This window comes from Thunnus maccoyii, chromosome 19, assembly GCF_910596095.1.
Source record: "Thunnus maccoyii chromosome 19, fThuMac1.1, whole genome shotgun sequence".
Lineage (NCBI taxonomy): Eukaryota > Metazoa > Chordata > Actinopteri > Scombriformes > Scombridae > Thunnus > Thunnus maccoyii.
In genome coordinates this window covers 17,340,021-17,363,106 of record NC_056551.1, presented here as the reverse complement: position 1 = coordinate 17,363,106, position 23,086 = coordinate 17,340,021, and the positions used below count along the sequence as shown (strand labels likewise).

The 23,086-nt window shown below is 39.0% G+C and overlaps 1 protein-coding gene across 3 annotated transcripts in view; it reads left to right on the top strand.

Moving 5' to 3' along the window:
* The first annotated feature begins 741 nt into the window (after positions 1-741).
* The window catches only part of eng (endoglin), a 44,223-nt gene continuing 21,878 nt past the window's right edge, over positions 742-23,086 (top strand). For 2 of the 3 annotated variants that reach the window (XM_042395781.1, XM_042395779.1), the window contains exons 1-3: positions 742-870; positions 2,002-2,176; positions 18,300-18,442. In XM_042395781.1, the coding sequence (XP_042251715.1) occupies positions 2,119-2,176; positions 18,300-18,442 (201 nt within the window). In that variant the 5' untranslated portion in view covers positions 742-870; positions 2,002-2,118. Of the gene's footprint in view, positions 871-1,970; positions 2,177-18,299; positions 18,443-23,086 lie in introns of all 3 variants that reach the window. The other variant, XM_042395780.1, reaches the window with a different exon arrangement.

Genomic DNA, 23,086 nt, shown 5'->3' with positions numbered 1-23,086 from the left:
CATACATATATATATATACACACACACACACACACACACACACACACACACACACACACACACACACACATATATATATATATATATATATATATATATATATATATAATGGTTATTGATGAATAATAAGTCACTTAGCAGGTAAAACATTTTTACTGGATGGTAGGCCTAGTGTTTTTTTCAGTGCTTGTCAATGAATTCAAACATGGGTCAAATTTGACCCGTGAACACTAAAGGAGTAAACCCTTTTCTAACACATTAGGAGGGTTAAAAAAAAGAACAAAACGGTAGGCTTCATATCATGAAGTGGCCGGCATAACGGTCATCGAGCTGGTTTGGGATGAACTGGACAGAAGGGTGAAAGCAGAGCATCCTGACAGTGCAACACATTTAACTTCTGTAACAATGTTGGGAATAACTTTCAGAACAATATTGGATTTCCATTGTAGAAAGAATGCCACGAGTAAAAATTATATAAAATTTTGTCAAAACAGAAAGATTTTATTATTTCTTTTCTAATCTCCAATTGTATATTGGTTCCATGCTTTAAATTCAGAATACATTGAGATATGAAACTATGTAAATTTCAATAACAATTGGAAAAATTGAGGTGTACTAAAACTTTTTCTCACTGAGATTCACGTACTTCATTCCGTGGAACAGAGAAGACGACTGTATAGCACGTCCAGCGCGTACTAGAGGGGAAAAGGTCGGTGGGAGGGGTACAAAAGTAAATCTGCACCGCCCAGGCAGGCGACACAAAAAGTTTGGAAAGTCCTGACACCGTTACATCGCTTGAACGCAGCCACATCCTCGCTCGTGGATTATAAAGCCTGATACCTAATTCAAGAAATCCACCCTACTTTAAAAGTAAGTTTTGAGTTTCATAACTTTGTTTTTACTTCCATATTTTCTTAGTTTTGCGTGGTCAGTTGTATTTCCTTGATAACCTATAGCCCACACTCTTCCCTTGATTCTCTGTATGTCAGTACTACGGTCAGATAGCGATATAAAGTGCTGTAATGTTTCTTAACAGTAGAGTTGCGAAATAAAGTAGTTATGGTCAAAAAGGAGGCGCACAGTCGACTGTAAAGGATCTTTAGGCTACTTTCCATGTTACTATTTCGTCTCATTAATCCCCATTAAGAACGTTTATCAATGGATGCTTTTTAAGCCCATTTGATTTCTTTCTAAAATACACTTTTTGTATTCACGTCGATAGATAAAGACGTTGTTCTCTCATAGTAAAAACTGCAGTCCAGGGAAATAACGTGACTTTTTTTGTTTCCCTTTAGAAGTGCATAAACAGTTTATACAGGCTCTTCCTCTCCCTCTATATGAATCATATAACAAGAGCAGTCTCCTGCTTATCTGATCTCGGCATTGTGATATTATTTAAAGAAAGCGATGCAGTAGTGCTTCCTGAAACAGTCGGCCAGAAGTTAGTGACCAGCAGATAACCCTTGGGTTCAGACCCTCATTGTGCACCAGGAAGACGGAGAGAAATATTGTGGGATTGTCCTCAGGAGGAAAATCCTGTCATCCTACTAAAGGAATTCAAGACATTTTAACAACACCATCAGGGTTATGTTAACAGAACAAATTGTGTAAGTGACCAGTGTCCTTTATGGGTCCTAAGTTATTATATTGAACTGATTTTGTTTCGTTATCTAGTAACATAGAGGTAGCATCATTCATTCAAAGAGCAGCATTTTTAATATTATGGTCATAGATAGGCTAATATTGATCTTGTGTATCCAGCAGGAGCAGAGAATGTGTTTTATAACCTTTACATGACACAGTCTTGGATAACAGGAGATAGATTTGCATACAATACTTGTTTTGACATCGTATGCCGGGTATTAAGTGACCTGCATGTGATTGGCAGTTAGTCACGTCCTTATCGAAAATTCTCATCCTCTTATTGATTCCTGGCGTCTTTTTTTCCCCTGACCTTTCAACCTTTTAAGACTAGAATTGTCTGCTCTTCCGCTGCCACAGTCATTGCAGCTCTGCCATTGGACAAGGACACTTCAACCACTGCCCGAGTATCCATCCTCACACTCCAGAGACCCAGACTCAGCTTCTACCAGCACCTGAAACTTAAAATTAACAGAGATGGAGGGTCACATGGCGCTGTTTGCCCTGCTTCTGTGTATCACTGTTGCAGTTTCTGGTAAGTGAATGGATTTCTTTACTAAAAATTGCATTGAAAAGTGCACAACCTTAGACAACAGACCACAGGACACAGAGCTGAGTGGATTTTTAGCCTCCAGGGCATATTTCTGTCAACCTAAAGTTCAAAGGCAGATATTAACATTGTCCTGTCATGGGGGTTTTGTTCTGGCGTCATTTCATTCTGAAAACATAAAAGAGCACTCTTTCCTCTGTTGTTTTTCTTGCACGGTAAATCATGATTTTACCACAGGTCTATACAGAGGTTATGTGCAAAATAGTTGTTTTCGAGTCTCTTGGTTTGAATGATTATTTATCCTTAAGCCCACTTTCCTTACTCAAGGATTACATACTACACAATATTTTATTAGAGTAGGGAGAAAAATACAATGACACAAGAGCTGAATTCAAAACCTGTGTAGTGCCAGTTTGTATTCAGACTATTGAACCGTTAAGTCACCATGGGAACCATTTGTTTGTGCAGTTTTGCAGGGTTTATCGATAAAAGAATATTTTTGTTATAGACAGTCGAGACACAAGAAACAAGTAAACATGGGCATTCGTAGATTTTATGTGATCCTCCTCTGTTGACACCTTCTGTCAGTCCTTCCACTGGCTGCCTGTGGCTGCCTATATCAAATTCGAACTTGTAATCCCTACAAGGTGGCAAAGGGAGCCGAAACCCTCCCTACGCCCTCAGGCCATAGTCCAGCCACAGACTCGGTGCTCTGCATTGCTGCTTCAAGGTGTTTGGGTCTCACTTCCCTGCAGCAGTCTGGCATTAGAGGTGCCCACATGGTTTTTAATTAAGAAAACAATGCTAAATAATTTATTATTTGATTAGTATTCCCCTTTTGTGCAGCTTTAATATACTGTTTCAAACCTACTGATCTGAATTTAAAAATATTAATATCAAAAGTGCATCATGTTAAGCAAAGTATTTTCACATATATATTTTTTTGTCCAGGTAGAAGACATAGTTGAATCTCTTATTTCACATCACAGTTTTAGACAATGCATCATTTAAAACTCTGCCTATCTAAGTACTAAATTGCAGTATCTCAGAGCTGTAAAAAAACATATAAACTCGTTGTTACCAGAATCATTTAATAGCCAACTTTTTTTTTTTTTACCTGCCACTATGTATTACAGTTTTAACATTAACTGTCAGCAAAACAATCGTGTTCTCATTCATTTTTCAATGCCGCACTTGAAGGTGAAATAAACACTTAGGTGCAAGATAACCTTTTTCAGACTCTGGAGTCTATAAACAATAAACCAAAAAAATAAACTGGCATTTCTAACTTTCTTTTTAGATAAAGCATAACAACCCTGCCAAGCATACATCACTGTTAAGATTATGTGCCAGAAAAACAAGCCTGTTCCCTGAATCTGGCTTCCGTGCTGACCTACTGTATGACAAATCACAATATTGCCACAAGTGCTAAACACCCTCTCAGCAGGGGTGCTGATGGCAGGGATACAGAGGTATTTTTTGGCCAACTGGCAAACCTGTGGAGAGTTGACCTCATAGCTTCCACCGCAGGGGATCTGTCTCGCTGTCTGCTGGTGGAGTCTGTAAGGAGCTGTTTAGCTCAGCCTTAATTGCCACTGTGACACATAGTCCTGTATTCGCTATCAATTTTTTTCTTTCCTTTAAGAGGTTCCAAGGATTTTCGTTTTCTCTTCCACTTATTTTTGCATCTTCTACAGCAGCTGTAGGAGGGTACCCAGAGGGAGCTGCAACACTGTTCTCAGTGCTCTGTACTGAATGCTGAAGCATTAATCAAACATTGGCATGATGTGATGATTGCTCCATCTCAAGCATTGTTTATTCATCATTAAAGTATATAATATAGTCCAGTATTGGCATATTAATTGGTCATTTGCTATGACATTGACTCCTGGGCTTGGTACTGTGCTGTTGTTAAACAAATCAAGCCTTAATATCAGCCACACTAATACCAACAGTACATTCCATACAAAATCAAATTTAGCACATTCCCAGACTGAATAGGTGCTGTGAAAAATAAATCACCGATATATTCACTGTGATTTGAAGTCTGTTTGTTTAATAGCATCCTCGCCAGCTGCGAGTCACTGTGGGAGCAGACACAATGTGAAAGTTCCACAAAGAAGAAGTAAACACAAGTAAAAGTAAATCAAAAATAGCCTGCAGCCTGCAACAAATCCCAAGACACACTTCGCCAGTTTCAGGCTATGGTATATTGTATTTTACTTGAGCTCAATTTTTCTTAAGCCGTATTTAAACTTTTTATATGTTTGACCCTTCCTTCAGCTCCTTGATATCAGGTTGATTAAATCATTTGTGATGTCTGAAGCATGCTTCGAATCTGCAGCAGCTATTAAACTCACAGGAAAAGTAAACCAAACACTCCAAGTATATAAATCTATAGTTATACAGTAGATAGATAATATTGCTAAGTGACCCAGTAGAGCAAGTGGATGAGCTCCCCTCTCATGTATGTTAATGGAGTGGGCAAAATATTAGGAACACAATTCAATATAACGCACCCCAGTACATCATCAACACCCACTACAACCTCAATAATAAACATTAAGTAGGATTATCACCTTTCTGACAATGTCAACAAAAACCTGAAAATGTATAAGCTTCGTAAAAGTAGAATTTATGGCAGAGCTGTTGAATTGGGTTGCATTAGATTGCACAGGTGTACTTAATGAAGTGGCCTGTGAGTGTATATACTTACTTATCCACTTCATTTCCTGACACTGGAAACTTAATTACTCCTTAGCTTACCGCCTTGGACTGTGTTCTGTGTTCATGCATTTATTTGCCTTTGGACAAATGCAGTATGGTAACTGTCAATGGATGAAGTGACATTGTACATTTAATCAGTACTATAATACTTGAGTGGTTATACACTGCTGTGTAATCCTAGATGTTTCACTGACACATTTACACACTGTTACTGTAGGTTGTTCTTATGCCACATGATTGAAATATCAGTACTGTTGCAGCCCGAGGTACAGTACCTTCCATTAAAATCATATTATCTGACCAATCTGCTCAATTTAAAAACTGTATTGCTGATGTAAAATGCCGGGTGGCTCAAAGCCTTCTTCGACTAAAACAGAGTAAAAAATGTGGTTATCTCGTTAAGCCTGCAAGACTTTGTTTCTTGTGCCCTTCTTAAGCTACAGGAGAAAGAACCCAGACAGGACTTTTAATCTTACTCTAAAATTTGACATACAGATAAGTCTGGTTGTGAGATCCTGTTTTCATCAGCTCAGGATCAACCACTGCCTTTCAAACCTAAAATCACCCATGCTTTCCTCTTACACCTTGATTATTAGAATTTCTTATATGTTGGGATCAGTCAGCCCTCTCTTTCTTGTTTACAGCTTGTCCATAATCTCTGGACAGGTTTCTGTCAGGCTCCAGTAAAACAGACAACATCACACTGGTCTTAGTTTCACTACGCTGCCTCCCTGTGAGGTTAATTGTGTTTAAAATTTTGCTGTTTGTTTTGAATCCCTTACATGGTCCAGTCTACGGGTTTATCTCCTAGCACCTGTGGTGCCACAATTTGTCTAAATCCCCTTAGTCATGGTATTTGTTTGTGCCAAGATCATGCAGGCGGTGATGCCTTTGCAAAGGGGGAATCTGTTCTCCCTCTACGTTAAGTCAGCTGAGTCCCTCCTTTTTAATAAAACACACTAAAATCTTGCATTTTCTTTCTTTCCTTCCTTCTTTCTTTTCTTTTCCATTTTTGCTTTGACGTTATTCTTTTTTTAATCTTGATTGTTCCAGTCTTGTGCACTACCACAATGCAACACTTTCTTGCAATCATGTTGTTTAAAGGCATTTCATGGAGTTTTTAATTTGGCACCTTTCCTTATGGACCTTATAACACTTGCTACATCTGGACTAGGCAATATACATGTCCTCTAAATACATGTTTACAGAGGTAAACATGTATTTAGAGGACATGTAGAGGTTAATAATTAGGTTCTTCTATAAAATTGGCAGACTCACAAGTGACAGATTGTCCCAAAAACATGTATATTTCCCACAATGCAACCTGATAGTGTCTTTTAATACACCTTCTCTGCCTGATAAACACCAGGCTCACACACTCAATTTGTAACACATGCTTTCTGTTATGAATTTGTAGTCTCCAAGCCCAAACTGAGATAACCCCTAATGACATCATCAGAGTTATTTTCTGTAAGGCTTTTAAATTAAAAATTTTGAGCATACACATATTTTTCCCAGGTAGCATTGCTTGGCTGACCTGCCTTTGAAAGACTTCCAAGAAATGGAAGCTCTCAGATTCTGTCTATCTAGCTGCTTATTACATGGGAGGTAGTTTTGTAGGAAAAGATTTTCAAAATTTTGTTTCCAGACCACTTTATAAGGGCAAACACAATAACCGCTACCACTTAAACTGACTGAAGCAGTTGGACTCATAAACAATTATCGATGCGTCCAACTGAAGTCTTCGTATTTAGGGGTTTTATCCACTATGTGCCTAGCATTTCCTGGCAGGGAAATAGTGTTCAATATGCCCCATGCTGCAGCAACTTTCCCAGTGGGAGCCAGGCATCATGATGTTAACTGCCAGACCTCCTGCTGGATTTTGCCTACCCCAGAGTCTCCCGCCACGGGCTGTAGGAAAGTACAAAAGTGATTAGCGAGCCCCTGGAGAACGAGGCAGGGCTGTCTGAAAATGGATCTTAAAGAGGGAAAGAGAGTGAGACAGACAGACAGACAGACAGACAGATAGACAGACAGACAGACAGACAGACAGACAGACAGACAGAGATAACAGAATTCATAAAGAGCCTTTCATAGAGACAGTGAGGAAGTGGGGGGTCAAATTTCTGTGACTGTAAAAGAGCAGATAACTGCTTCAGAAGGAAGATGTGGGGAAAGAGAAGTAAATAGGGGATTAAAAAGACAGAGAGATAGGAAAAGGGACCAGACAGAGATAAAAAAAGGGGGAGATATGAAGACCAAGTTAAATTGTAAGTTAGAAAAAGTGAAAATGTAAGACTTTGAGTAATTAGGCAAAAGAGAAAGTGAGAAATATACATAAAGAAAACACAAAAAAGAGAAATTTGTTGGCTGACAGAAATGGCGTGTCAGGGATTTAAAAAGAAAAAAAAAATGGAAAGAGATGACAAAGGTTTCTCGGAAGGCATGCTGTAGTAGAATAAAAAAAAAGCCCCTCATGTTAAAAATGGCGTTGAGAGTCAAAACAGTTCACTTCCCCTGTTTTACTGGAGTGAGCCAGCTCTGCCTGCAGTCAGACTGGGTGGCAGGGAGACGCGACCACTTGTCGCTGCCTCAGACCGATTTCAATCTCCTTCAATGTTATGCCCCTCCCAAATAACAATCCATTTCTGCCTGCCTTGCTTTTCCTCTGTTTGAACACAGAATGCAGTGCAAGGGAGCCACACTAATGCTATGTTCCTCTCTTCTGTTTGTTCCCACATGACGTCCACTTACTGGTTATATAAATGATGATATGTAGGAATCTAAAAGAAAAACATGACAATAGAATGACATATAGTGTAAGTCTGTTTTCAGTTTTGAGCGCTGATATGTCTGATCTATTACCTGCTCTTGTGTTGAGAGGATCCAGTCCCCTGTAAATGCTGTTAAGCAGTAACCCCTTGCAGAAAACACTGTACTTTTTGGGTTATTTATATAACTGGGTTAAAATGGCATTCCAGCATTGCTTTAATTGCCATCTCCAACACGAGCACCAAGCCTGATTATAAATAATGTAAGTAGGGGTGTTTGGTATATCACCACTTTTAATGATATAGATTTCAGATACTGGCTCTTTGGTGTGTCTGAATTTCTCTTTTACATCACCAATGCTTTTCATTATGCCGTTGCATGAGCACTGAATGGCTCATTAGTAGTGGGTGAGATAAATGCCTCGTCAGCATGGCGACCACTTGTGCCCATGTCAACATGCCTGCTGTCTGTGCAGATAAGGCATGGCATTATGCACTCTTATCTCTAGGTCTGTCTGCCCATGGTCAACCGTGGGGTCTGCACAAACACAGGACATGTACCTGTACATTTGGATGGAATTTGGAGGGCATACTGCTGACCTACCTATGACTAGTCACCTATAATAAGTCAAAAGTGCTCAAAAAAGGGTCAAAGAAACTCTAGGGGGGCTTCCGATCTCTGGCTAAATGAGAAATTATTTTACAATATAGACATTAATATCACTAAAACCTTATTCACAAGTGACTTTAATTGATGAGGATATTATTATGCTGGGCAGAATCAGCCCCTTAATCCTCCCTGACAGAACAATCATGAACAAAATGTTCTCAGCTAAAATGTTCTAAAAATGCTTCATATCATGTTTTTGCATGAAGGAAGAGCCTTTTGCTCTGAACTTTTCTCTCGGCCTAAATGATATTCCAATAAACATCATCATTTGTGGAATTGATATTTATCCCAAATAACATTTTAGAGAATGTTAATGCAATTTATTCATGCTAAGTTCTTGGCAATTTTCTTTAAGAGAACATACTATCTTTCTGCATAGACATAACCTGATTTCTAAAGTGATCTGTGCTTTACAATGTGCAGCTTGCAGTTGAGTGTTGTTTCATGGCAGAGCCTCTGGATTCAAGCACTGGGTGGGTAGTTTTCCTGTTGATTCAGGTGCCACACTGGTCAATCTGTATTTAGAGAGCTGAAATCTCTCTCTGATGTCTGTGTGTGTATATGTGTGTATTTGTGCAGGATGTCTGTATGTTTGATGTGATAGGAAGAATCCTCACTGGATTTGGACACTGGATTTTTCATTTGCTTATATTTCTGATATGTCAGAAAGCAGAATGTGACTCAAAGAAAAAGCCTTGAGACATTTGACAGATTATTTAAATCTGCTCATGTACTATAACTACAACAAATCCAGCAGCCATACTCAGGATACTTAATAATCTTTTCACGCTGGAGGGAATAAACTTACATTTGTCAAACAACTCTCCCTAGTTGAGACACTTCCATTAGCTAACAGTGAAAATGAAGTCTTGCACTTGAAGCCGTCTCATAGATCTCTTAGAGATTCTGCTTATTCAAAAGATTTCATGTTCTTAGAGGCCCAGCAATTGTTTTGAGACACATAAACTACAGTTTTGTTCACATAGACAGCATAATTGAAGTCTTTGAACTATAGATAAGTATCACTGATGTCAATAAACTTTTAACAGCATCAGAAAACATTCAAATGTTAGATGTGGTTGTTGTGGTTGATGTGGGAATATTAAATGATTTTTTGGAGTGATACACTCTCTAATGCTGTATTTTGCACTTTTGATGGTGTTTCAACCTTTTTGTTTACACTTTGTACCTCTAACTTCACTCACTTAAAATATGTCAAAATTAAAAAAAAAAAAAAAAATCAGAGCCGTCATTGCTATGCCGCCCTCATATCAGAGCACATTAATATTTACTGGCAAAAATCAGTCAAGAAAAACAAGCTAATCTCTGTTGGTTCTACACGAAGCATATGTTGTGCAAAGCTACATCAATCTTGAATGATTGGGAGCAACCACTGTGCAATGAAACTAACACTTCAATCTGCTTTGGCTGCATGCAGTTAGCATGAAACTTGCTAAATTAGTTTATCTATCCACCAATTAACACTCAGATGATTAATTGTGTTTTGCTAGTGCTCTTTCAGTGTTACTGGTGGAAAAGTAGCCGCATAAGCAAATAGAAGGGGCAAACTCAATAACTGATGGTGTCTGGAATATAACAGATAACCTGAGGGTCTGTATATGATTATATATTTTTCATGCCTGCAGCTACTATCCATACAATCAAATGATCTGCATCAAATTATATGGAATAGCTAATTACTAGTAGCAGACAGGGCATAAAGTGAGTGAGTGAAAAACGGAGGAAGTGAGCCATAGACCTTCCATACGCCACTGTTGGACTTGTTGTTCTGCTGGCTTCCGACAACGATGAGACGACGGACAAATGGCTCCCAGAGGTGTAAACAGAGCTAGTGTGAAGACAGGCTGTCTCCAGACCCGCTATCACATCCTCAGTTCCTCTCCAGCAAACACTGGAGCTTGCAAAGTTTGGCACACAGGCACACACACAACAAGTGTTAAGGCAAGACTAATCACAACATTTTTTTGATAGAATTTCAGGACTTAGGAGAGGGAGGTGAGATGGTAAGGAAGCTTGTGTGTTGTATGGAGTGTGTAATGTGTAGTATGCAGGGGTGAGAGGCCAGGGGACAGTGCAGGCCCCTGCAGACTACTGATAAGAGCTTGTTTACCTTCCTGTGGATGGTCAGGCCTCAATCTGCAGTTGCGGAAACGCTGGGACAATAGGTGTGTGTGTATGTGTGTGTGTGTGTGAGATTGTGGAGTCGAGAGAGAGACTTGAGCCAGCCTTGAAGCTCCCTTTTCCCTGTCCGACTAACTATGATTGGGCCGCTGACCCCTCCCTCCCCCTTCCCCATCATGACTCCGTCGCCCGACCCTGGACACAAACAGTTTACTCTATCCCAGGGGACCAGGGGAGACAGTTGGTCTTGACGTTGTCTGCTGTCAGGGTTTCCCTTTCTGTTCTTTTTTCTCTTTCAAATGCAGCCGTGCTCTTTGGCTACAAGTTCTACAAGTCTTCGTTTTGCATCTAGACTCTAGGCAAGTAGCTGACGCTCTTGTCCACAGTGACTTACAATGAGGGAGGGCATGAAAGACGGCATGAAATCAAGCTGGCCTGCTCGCTCGCCTGAAGTAAGGGAAGAAGCAGCTGGTTATTGGGCTGTAGGTACTCAATCCCTTTAATCTAAATCAACGTTTAGTTAGTATGAATGCTCAAACTGAGGCAACAGTGTTCCTCACAGGCAGGCAGCTCTAGAGATCTTTAGTCTACTGGCTAGCTAACACAAACAGTATTAACAGTAACTACAAACCTTGTCTTAAAATTTAATGTATCAAAATTTAACTCATTACATATATTCTTGGTGATAAATGCAAATTAGTGATAAATGTATTTACAAACACTCAAAATATGGAAAACCTAACCTCAGCAAATCACATCAAACAATCTCAAGCAAATTTCTTGGTACTTTGACTTTTTAGAAAGCTTAAGAAATTCCCATTGTATTCCCAGAATGCTGTGAGTTGTAATTTTAGTAAAGGTCATTTTCATTTCTGCTGACCGATGACATGCTGACACTCCAGAATATGTCCAAAAGAAGAAGTGGTAATCAGTCAGTTATTAAAAATGAACTTTGCATACGTGTGTAGTTCTGCTTTTGAGGTGTCATGGACAGTCAGGAGCCACACTGATTCATTTCCAGGGCACACAATGTGACTATTTTTTGTCTAATTTTGTCATGTATAAGTAGCTTATATACAGAGGAAGTAAAGCATCTATACTAAAATACACTGTACCACATGAAAGTGATGATTTGTTAGTGACAGAGTGAGGCAGGACAGGACAAAAATCATTGGATAATGACAACAGTAAAACTACCTTCATATGAGAATAACTGGTGAGATACAGTACCAGTTAAAAGTTTGAACACACCTTTTGATTCACTTGAATGAGAAAGTGTGTCCAAACTTTTGACTGGTACTGTATATAGTTTAGAATTTAAGGAAACCAATTTTGTTTTGCCACTTCTGAGTATGTAAATAGCATGTACTGACAACAATTTAATCTCCTTGCTTAAGGTGTCTGTCACCACTCTGCTCTCAGCCTCTTGTGGTTTTCTACTTGCAGCTCTCCACTTTCTCTCCTCCAACAGAAAGAGAAAACTAATTCCAGTTTGCTTCATAGGATTGGTTGAAACAGAGGCATTTTTTCTTATTACCAAAATGTTAACAGAGTGTGGAACAATGTGGTAAATGCTACCTTGAAGTTGGATTATAGGCTGTTAGCATACTGTGGGATGGTGCTCTGAGTGCACTGCTCACAGTACACTCACAGCACCTGCAAAGCATCTTTTGTCTTGCTAATGTCTCCATGGGTGCCCTCATTATGAAAACTTACTTCCTAACTTAGCATAGCATAGCTTCTTAGCTTTCATAAAAATATAATGTCATTTGGTCCACCTAACTTTCAAAATATAAATTTTCTCTTTTGGATCCATGGACATTCTTTAACATTTGTAATACATTTCACATTTACATTTTTCGGCCATTGTTAAAGTCTTCTCGATAAGTTTAGTATACTTGTTGGGTGGTGCATGTGCGCCACCTAGCAAGGCGCCACAGCTACAAACAGGTCAAGACAGATCTGACAGCTTTTGCATGCATTTCTTCTGAGAAGAAGCAGAAGTAGAATAAGGAGAAATACAGGATGTTAGCAGTGTGTAGGGCTACTTTGATCCCTATAATGATAAATCACCTCAAAGTCTCCAGTAACGCCCAAGCACAGTCATTGGCCCTAGTGCAGCTATGGTGCACTCTACATAATTATGTGGGTCCTTCGTGGACAGTGAAACTTAATTTAGGAGGTTCAGGTTGGCATCCGGAATTAATAAAATTTTTACAGTGTTTTAATTTAAGCCTAGAAACAATGGAGGGAATACTTGGATGCTCTCAGGGCCAGTCCATTACTGGGATGTTGTGGGTCAGCCTAGTTGTAATGTATAAATCTTTTATTCAATTCTGTTCAGCAAAATATGGGAATGAATATAATTAATACAACAATAATGTAATATTACTGTCAAAGTGCAGCACCCTTATTAAATGCACCAGAGCATAATGGATGATAAAGTTTTTATTTATTTTTTTTATTTAGTTTATTTAACAGGGAGCACTGCCCCTGGTTAGGCTTGGTTAGGCTTTTTGAAGTTCGAATTAAACCAGAGTGATTGAAACAGAACATAATTCATGTCAAGCTGATCATGAAATGTCTTACAATGGTCACAATAGTGGTGCTGTCTTAATGGTACTATGCACAGTTGAATACATGCGGAAAACAGATGTCTGTGATTTGGTGAACCAGTCTCCAATCTTTTTCTTGAATGCCCAGGAGGTTAAACAAGCAAGAGCAGATGGATGCTGGACATGTGAGGGAGCCAGTTGGTAGTTTTTGTCTCCTTGTTAGTTGGGGCTCCAAGGTGCTGCAGATATTCAGGAGAACTGCCGAGGCCGGTTTTAGGTGCATCATACTGTAAATCATTTATTAATCGCTCTCAGATTTTTGCATAGTCCACAAAGATGTCTTTCTCTGCCTTTCTCCAAAAGCAGCTTCACTAGTTGCCAATTGTTCATTATCGATTTTGGCTGCACACTCATTAGTCTTAATATTATAGTTAGCTATATTGTGTTCCCAGTAAAACAAAAAAGTACCAAATAAATCTATTCATTTGATCATAGTGTTGTTAATATGTAACAAAAAATAAATGGAATTAGTCTGTTTGGGCAAATGGATTGATTCCCATTAAATATGAGTTGCACTAAGAATTCAAACAAAGTTTAAGATCAGATGTGATTATATGCACTTTTCATGAATTGAGGCCATTTTCTGTCCCCCCAATTCCCTAATGGTTTCTATTCACATCTCCCCCTCATACCTAACATCTAAATGGAAATCACCAACAACCATAAACATGTCTTCTCATGGAATGGAAAATGGAGGGGACTGATATAAGTAGATAAAGAAGACAGGGAAAGGAATGGTACTTCTATACCTCATTTACCAGCAAACCGCTTAGCGAGGCCATTGGCATTTCCTGGGTCAAGAGGGCAAAATGAATGTTCTTCATATCCTATGGTGACTCGTAAAAAGGAGACCAGTGACACATGCATGTGCACACACACACACACACACACTCTTACGCAATCATTATGATTTATACCAAGACCTCTCGGGTGACAGTCATGGGCCGTTGACTCTGTCACAGCAGAACAAGAGAGAAATAACTTTATGGATGTGGATATTGAGCAACAGACATTAACACAGAGGGCCAGAATAACAGGAAACCAGCCTTGACCTCCAGGGTGAGGGAGGTAAAGAGAAATGGCAAAGGAGCAAGGATGGCTCTCAATCTTGATTTGCAAGAGAAGCTGTAGACCAGCGCTAAGAAACAGTAAAGATGTTGTTCCACAAATGATACAACCACCCCCTTCCCCCCATTACCTAATAAGTTCCAAATGTGTCCTTGGTTTGACCATTAAATAACACAAAAATGCAGTGGTCAGATTACTCCCCCATAAAGGAGCAAAGATTACTTTCAAAACATTCAACAAACTCTAATATGCAGCATCTGAGATATTGTGTGAGACAAACTAATTAAGAGCTGAAATTTTGAAAATGACATAATTGTGATCAAATTAAAATGAGTCACAGATGTTATGAACAAATAAATGAATTTAAGAGTCCATAATACCAACCCAATTTCATTGTGGGGGCATCAAAAGCAGGAGAAAGAACTGATTATGTAAGATGTTCTAGCTCCCCTTTTTTGCAGTCATTTGTTGCATTCATCACTTTCTATTCTGTTAAATCTTTATCTCTGTCCATCCTCCTCCACTGCTATAGTGATGACATTGCCTCAACGAAGGTCTTTGATTAGTGCCGCTTCTAAATAAGGCACATCCTGTTGACCTTCCAAACTTTGCCATTTCCTATTAACCCTTTCCCCTGTATTCCTCTTTCTTTCTCATTTCACTTGTTTTACTCCACATCCCCTCTCTCTAAGGGATTGTGGCCGGCTGGGTAAACAGACCAAATACATCATAAAAGTCAGTGGAGCAGTATGTCATGCAACATTGCTTACTAAATTAGTTGTTTGTGTCATGATATCACACTTGGTTTCTCATATGTCTCAGCAACAGCTATTTTGCAGCTGATCGAGGCATACATGGTGGATTCCTGGGTGTATTTTACTTATATGCATCTTGCTGTAGATATGCCTATCTAGTGATCAGGTGCAGGACAGAGTAATTCTGACACCATCCATTCATTAAGTTTTTGTATTAAGTCTTCCTAATTTCTTGGTAATAACAGGCTAGTGTTAATTTCAAACTAGTGATTTACTAAATCGGTTTACACCACTAAATTTAAGAAATGTCTTAGCTGGTAAAGACTTTTGTAACATGTAAATCTAGGAAACAGATGTTGTTCGGAAAATCTGTAAAGCTGTCCAATCAAAAGTAGCCTCGAGCCATGGAACCGAATGTTAATCAGAAGAATCAGATCTGTTATCTCCAGCCAATCACAGCTGCTCCTCAACCAGTGAGTCTCACCATGCCTGTTAATCAAGCCCTCATAAATGCAAGATGTTCAACAAGATTGTTTTAAACAATTTTATTACAACCTACAATTTGGATTTTCTATTTTTATCACAGACCTGGTTTAGGTCCAGTGACATCAGTTCTTTCACCTAGCTTTGTCCCCCCAATTATATGTTTTTTAATTCCCCCAGACTCACGGGTCATGGAGGTGGCCTTGCTGTGGATCTTAAAAAACATTTGAGATGAAGCCTCATCTCAGTGGAGAAACCTCCTAGCCTTGAAGTGCTGATGTTCAAAGTCAGTTGTGATACCCCCATCAGCTGTATTGTTATTTAATGTCCCCCTAAATCCAATAATACCTTCTAGTATTTATGAATCATTTAACCTGAAACAGCATGTATCACATCCCACACATGAACAAGGCCACACTCCTGATTTAGTTTGTACTGTGGGTTTATCTGTTAACTCCTTCACCTTGAAAGATTTTGTCTCTGATCACAAAACTGTCTTGTTCAGTATTGCCCTTCCAAGTAGCTGCTCCTTCCCAAAATGTACAGTTCACTCTAGCATCCTTAATGAGAGATCTGCTGATAATTTTTCCTCTGTTTTCTTTACTCAGTGTAGAGCTTAACTCGGTTTTATGATGTAAATGACTTGGTTGATCTGTTTAATATTTTATGTTCATCAGTTTTAGATTGCATCTCTCCCCATTAGGGCAAGGTCAAGGTGCCAGTCAAATCCATCACCTTGGGTGATGAAACTCGCCATCTAAAAAGATAATTAGAAGAGCAGAACGAAAGTGGAAGAAAACTAACCTACAAGTCCACCTCCTTCATACGAGAGAGATATTGTCTGCTTATAATTTATTAATCAAAAAAGAGAGACTTACATATTTTACAAACCTCATAGCTGCAAAAAAGCATAACTCCAGAGTTCTTTTCAGCACTATTGATTGACTTGTAAACCTTGCTCCTTCAGCTGTTTCAGCCTCTTCTGTTGAAGATTGTGATACGTTCTTAACTTATTTTGTTAAGAAGGTTAGGAGTATCAAAGCCACCATAATACCCCCTACCTCATGTATAACTTCTCTAGATGCCTCCCCTACATTGTTGAATGAATTTACTATTTCCTAGAATAATCTGCTTGATATTGTGTCACCCATCTTTCTGTGGCATTGACACTCTACTCCCCAGATTTTTCAAAGAGGCATTAGAAGTCATTGCCTTTTGTCTTCTCTCTATTGTAAATCAGTCTTTGTCCTCTGGTTTGTTCCCAGACTATTTCAAACAAGCCTATATTCAGCCCCTTTTAAGGAAACTTGGCCTTGATCTGGCACTCCCTCATAATTACAGACCAATATCTAAATTACCCTTTGTCTCAAAAATTGTTGAAAAGGCTTTTGCTCAAGAACTACTGGAAGTAGTGGACAGTAATAACATTGTTGACCCATTTCAATCTGACTTTTGCCAGCTCCATGGTACTGAAACTGCTCTGTTGAAAGTTACTAATGATATGCTTATAAATACAGATTCTGGTCATCACTCCATTTTAGTGTTGTAAGACTTAGGCTATCGAGGCACGCCCAGGTCAAGTCTTTAATTTGTCCAATACATTGGTGTATGACCAAATACCTGCAAAACTTATGATCTTCCCATCAGCCTCAGCTGTACTTTGTGTTTTATGCTAATTAGCAAATATTAGCATGATAACATGCTAAACTAAGATGATGAACATGGTAAACATGACACCTACTTAACATCAGCATATTAGCATTGTAATTGCGAGCTTCAGCATGGCAAAGTTAGCAATTAGATCAAAGAACCACTGTACCTAAGTACAGCTCCAAAGTTAGCATGGCTGCAGGCTCTTAATCTTGTTAGGTTATGACAAGGTAAAGTTTGAACTTATGAAGAGTTGGTGGAACTGGCTGCTGGGGTCCCCTGAGGTCCCAATCCATTAGTTGTAAGAGACATTGTGAGGTTGGGAGGCCTTCTAAGGTTTGGCCCTTAGGAGTAAATCCAGAGTAGAGACAGTTAAGCCACAAGCCAATAATGCCCCAGTCAGACCCTTTCATCTCTAATCAGCAAAAGGTGGGCCAGGAAAGAGGTCCCTGATTGGGTTGGAGAAGACATCTGACCCTTTACACTGTTTTCTGTCTCCTCTGTTCTTCTTGAGGAAAGAGGAAGTTTGCTTGAGAATATTTCTGTCCCTGCCAAGTTCAGGCAGGTTAGAATGCATGCACATACTCACTCTAATCTAAAACAGTAGAAAACACACACACACACACACACACACACACACACACACACACACACACACACACACACACACACACACACACACACACACACACACACACACACAGCCCAGGTCAAACACCAGGCATTTATACCCAACCTCATTCATGACCGCACAGCCTCAGCCCGATTAATTCAGCCTCCAGAGACATGGATCCCCAGGTTAAACAGCAGGCTCATAGCAGAGAGCAGAATGAGCAGGCTTGATGGATGACTACAGCCTGGTATCCTGACACGTCTGATAAACGTGAACCAGCAGATCCGCTTTTAAACAATGTAGTCCTACCCACATATTTTACATCCATACTCTGAGACCAGGGAAAAGCTTTCACAATGACTAATAACAAATTCAGCCCCTTTCGGACAAGGAATCTGTAACATTCCTGGGTTCATCTATCTGTTATATAATGGCTTTTTGGCTGTACTGTGTGACAGGACTGTTTTGGATGAAGCTGTGATTTGCAATATTTGGCATTTGACATACAACTCTAGATAATGCAGGAAGCTAAGGTACATAGCAAGAGACAATTTTCTGTAACATGATTATTTGCCGCTGACACTGCTTAACCATTTGTACTTGGGTTCTTTCAGCCTCAAGTCCAACATGTGATCCAGTGGCGGTTAATGACAACTCCTTTGTCTACGTGAGAGAAATGCATATTGGCTGTTGGACCAGCTTCGTCGGAGAGGACAAGGCAGAGGTCCACATCCTTAACCTGAACTTTGACACCCAGGTAAGCATGTCAAGGTTATACAAATAAGAAGCTTAGCAACTGCTGCTAATTATGTAAATGTGAACAAGTGACAAATCTGCATGACATGGACAGTAATGTAAGATCCTATGCCTGTAGAATAGGAATTTTATAATGGAAAATACTCAAACATTTTGCATCCAGTATTTTGCAAACTTTACTTGTATAGCAATAAACTCCAGAAAATGAAACCCTCTTAATAGATCAGGTAATAATTGTAATGCTGAACTGCAACAGAATGTAGAAAGTTAAAATGTTGCACAGTCAACACAATCACAAAGTGTTAAGCTGTCAAACACAGTTTACTTGCTATTTAAATGCAATACACCATGTTCTGTCATGGCTATGTCATCTTCTGCTGGTAAATAATCCTTTTCAGTTGACAGTACAATATGTTAGGGCCAGAAGCAGTGTACAAGTCCATGCAATGCACACTCCTTGTATGCATGTCACACCTTTTTGGTAATGAAATCTGTCACTCACTGTTAGAAATAGAAGGAATCAGTTTTGAGCATAAAATTTATTTAAATTTTACTTTTGTTTATACAATTGGAGACGCTATCACATTTCAAGAAATGTGGCATAGCATTAAAATCTAGCAAAGCCAACTATGGAGGCTAACCTGTGTAATTAAGATTATGCATCTCTTAAAGCCAAACATAAGTAGGAGAATTTACGAAAGACGTGGAATGGATATTAATCCTCTCATTTAACTCTGAAAAAGGAAGCAAATAAGTGTAGTTTCCATATTATTGAAATTTTACTTTTATATAGACAGATGAGCAGCAGAACAGAATATAGGCTGAAATGCCAAGATGATATGGATGATCTGATAGCTCTGCTTTGTATTCTGATGCTGATTGCATGTTGGTTAACAAGGTAAGTGGGTCATGTGATTAGCTGTGGCGGGAAACTCAGCAATGATGGTTGGCAGGCAAGAGAAAAATGGCAGGTCTAGAATGACCGAATGAGAGGTTTGTATGCATAACACAGAGTGAATCAAATAAAACAGGAGGCAGAAGAGGGATGAAGGGTAGATATTTAACATGATTTTGTTGGTACATGTAACTTTATTTTGGTTTATATCATTGTTGCTGATAATATAATAAACCCCAAGCCTAATCCTTGAACTAGATAAGCCAGAAAAACAAACTTTCTTCCCACATTGTAAAATATGAAACATCTCCCGTTCTATTATCAGCCATATAACAAGCTCACCATTAGCAGATGCCAGACATAACAGAAAGATAGGGTTTCCTGCAAAGTCACAATTTTTTTTCTCTCTCTTGCTTTATAACAACCCAGCTGTGGAAGTTTCGCTGTGTGTTTAAAGAATTCCTTTTTTTCAGCTAAATAAACACACCATAATTGCAGATTGTGCATTAGGTCATTTTGATTGTAAAACCTTTAGCTGTAGGGGGTGACATAGAAAAGTAACTCCAGAAAACTTTTAATCTATATGTTGTTATTGCTGTGCTAGACTCCATTTTTCACTGTCCAACATTGTCGGTCAGCTAACATTAGTCATTTCTTTATCAGTGTGTGCTGTTTGTTCTCACTTAGGGTTCTTTGTGTATTACTTTCACATAACTTGTGTTAAGCAACTGCTTTTTATTTTTCACTGTGCTGGTCGTTCTTCCTCATTTGTTAATGATTATGATGAGGGAGGCCGATGTGCAATGTGCACCACAGCCAAGACATTTTCCTCCAGTTGCTTTTTGGAAAGCTATAAAGAGTCCAATTGTATTTGTTCGCTCAAGAGAAGCCTTCAACAGTAAACTAAGCTGAGGTATACAGTATGTATATTCTTCTTTCAGAATTAATTCTTTTGAGTTTGACATTTAAGGATAGTGAAGTTCAGTTTTTGTGTTACACAAAGACCCATCAACATAAGTGTTGAAGCAATGAAGCAGACTGGCTTGACAAATTCCCAGATCTATAAGCAGTGTGTTTCCTCAATTTTCTTACTTTAGAAAGATGCTATATCAGATGTTTCTTGTTTTAACTAAGTTCTGTTTTGAATAAAAGTACTAACATTGTGCAAGCAGCTTATTGCCTTTGTCTTTCTCGAAGTCTGGGTTATTTGGCATAAATGTTGCTGAATTCTTTTAACTGTGTCTTTAGTATCATTTAATGGACTGCAGTGTTATAGCATATTTAATGGACTGGAAATCAGAAGAAAAAGCTGTTTGATGACAAAACAGATTTAAAGCATATTAGGAGGGAAATGCTCCTCTCACTCATCTTATTAGGCCTGAAGAGTAAAACCCGGCATAATATGTTGTTTGGGATACTAAAAGAGTAATTTCATTGCCAAAAAAAGCAAACAGTGCTGCAAGTTGTTTTGTAAAATAGTAGAAGTTTGTGTGGGGTTTGTGGGAGTTCACAAAAGGAATTTGGCATGGGATCTGTGTTTTGCAATGGACATTGTATAGGGTTAGCATATCCTGTTCTCTTGTAGGACTATGAGTGGATGTTTTATCAATTTAAAGAAGAAAGTGGACATAAGATCTTTTAACACAGACCCCTTATCTACTCTTGACTGACTGTTCAGAACAGATTTTTCTTGTAAACACAGAGGAGGGGGATCATCTTCATCTCTTGCCAAACTGTCCAGTCAGTTGGGAGCTTTGCTCTTGCCTCCCCCTTTCTTTGTCCTTTAAATTTTCTTATCACTTTCTTGCCCATCCCTTTGTTTTTCATACTGATTTACAGCCTGCCAGAGACCGTTGACTCTTACAGTTTGACCGCACAGAGAATTATAGAGGGAGCATCAAGGGGCCGCACAGGCCAGGAGAATTCATAGGGAGGAGCTGCTTGTACAGGGCCCATTGATGTCACACACTGGCTTGGGTAGTCAGGGTCTTGGCACTAGGCCGAGACTAGACCAGCGGAGCCAATTCAAGTTAAGGGAGAGAGCCAAAAGAATAACTGGAAACTGCATCAGCAAAGGCCCTTCAAAAAATGCTCTTGAGAGAAAAAAAAAAGCCTGAAAAGGAAAACAATTGTATCTTGAAAGCACAGGAACAAAAGTAGAAAAGGTGAGTGATCAGGGTCAGCAGCAGTCATGATTCAGAGTTCAAAATGAAAGAATGAAAGTCACAAAAGGATGAAGGGAGGGAAACCAGACAGAGACAATGAGGCTCATTAGAAATGAGTATTTAAGGAAAGCACCACTGAGTTATCTCTGCAGGAAGCACAATGAACTCTGTAGGAAATGCCATTCATTCATTTACTGTATGTATGTGTAACACGATTCAGGTAAAAACTGAGTGGTATTTCTGTGAAGACATTGTGTTGTTACAATTCAAAGTCTTAGACTCCGTCTGTGATAAGTGGTCACAGATGTTATAATAATTCAGTCCTTCTTATGTTCCTTCTCTCTTCAGGGCAATCAGGCTTTATTCATTTTGTAATGAATATATTATGTGCTGAAGATGGAAGGAAAGTGCCTTATCAAAATGTGGTTACCTGCAGCTCTCTTCGCCATAGCCACACAGTATAGCACGCATTATAAATGCATAAGCACAGCAACAGATATGAGTGTGATGTTGTTATGATGGACACAGCGCAGTGCACGAATACTATATGCAGCAGCCGGCTCTCTTGGCAAGTTATTATTATTTTCATGCTCTGAAAAAAGGCAACAGTGAACAATGGTTCTTTCACAGATGATCCTGATTCCTAGTCCATTCAGTAATAAATGTCAACATCTTTTTACCTGGGATGGCATTTCCCCCTTAGGTCAGTTTTTAAAAAAGCAAGGACTGAACACATTTATGATGTGCAGTAGCCATTATGCAAAATCCACTCTGTACAAGACATTGATAATATGGTGTGTGTCTGTGTGTGCGTGTGTGTGTGATGACAGATCCCTCTGTCCATTCGACTCTCTCTTTCCAAATGCATCTGTGTTTTGCTCATAGGCAATTTGTCGGGGGTCTCCTTAGACCTAATTTGTTCTGCATGGGTCTAAAAATTTCCATAGCTCAGGCCTAGCTCATCACAATTCTCTTGGATCATGCTCAACAATATCAGGTTGCAAGTAAATGAATTTAATATTAGGGCTTCACACTGTTTCCTCAGCATGCTCATTCTCTCCCCAACAGAGCTAGCACTGAAAACAATATACCTTCAAATAAACATAACAGTATACACTATTTGGTATCACAAATGGAGGAAAGCAGAAATTTGTATTTATGAATGTTAAATTCCCACAAAAGCCTCACACTGGAGAGATATTTCCAAGCTTTTGAAAAGCTGTTGTTCATTTCTAATGCATTGAGACATAAAATTGAACTGATTGCAAATCCGCAAGTCTTTCACTTTTCTAAACTCAATTATCTTGGGGCTATTACAGAAGTAAAAGTAATTAGAAGCAGGATTTATTGGAATTAAGTCAGTCTTGAAATAAATGTCTCTAAACTCAGACTTATTATTCTGCACTGAAAAGGTTTACTCACCACCACTTACATCCATAAGACTCAACAGCACCAGCTTTACCCCACGCAAATGTAGAGCACGATAATTAAGGCTGATTCATAAAGTGACTGTGGTGGCGATTAGCGAATCACATCACCATTGTGTTACCCTCAGCTGAAATATGGTTAATGAGGTATTACATTA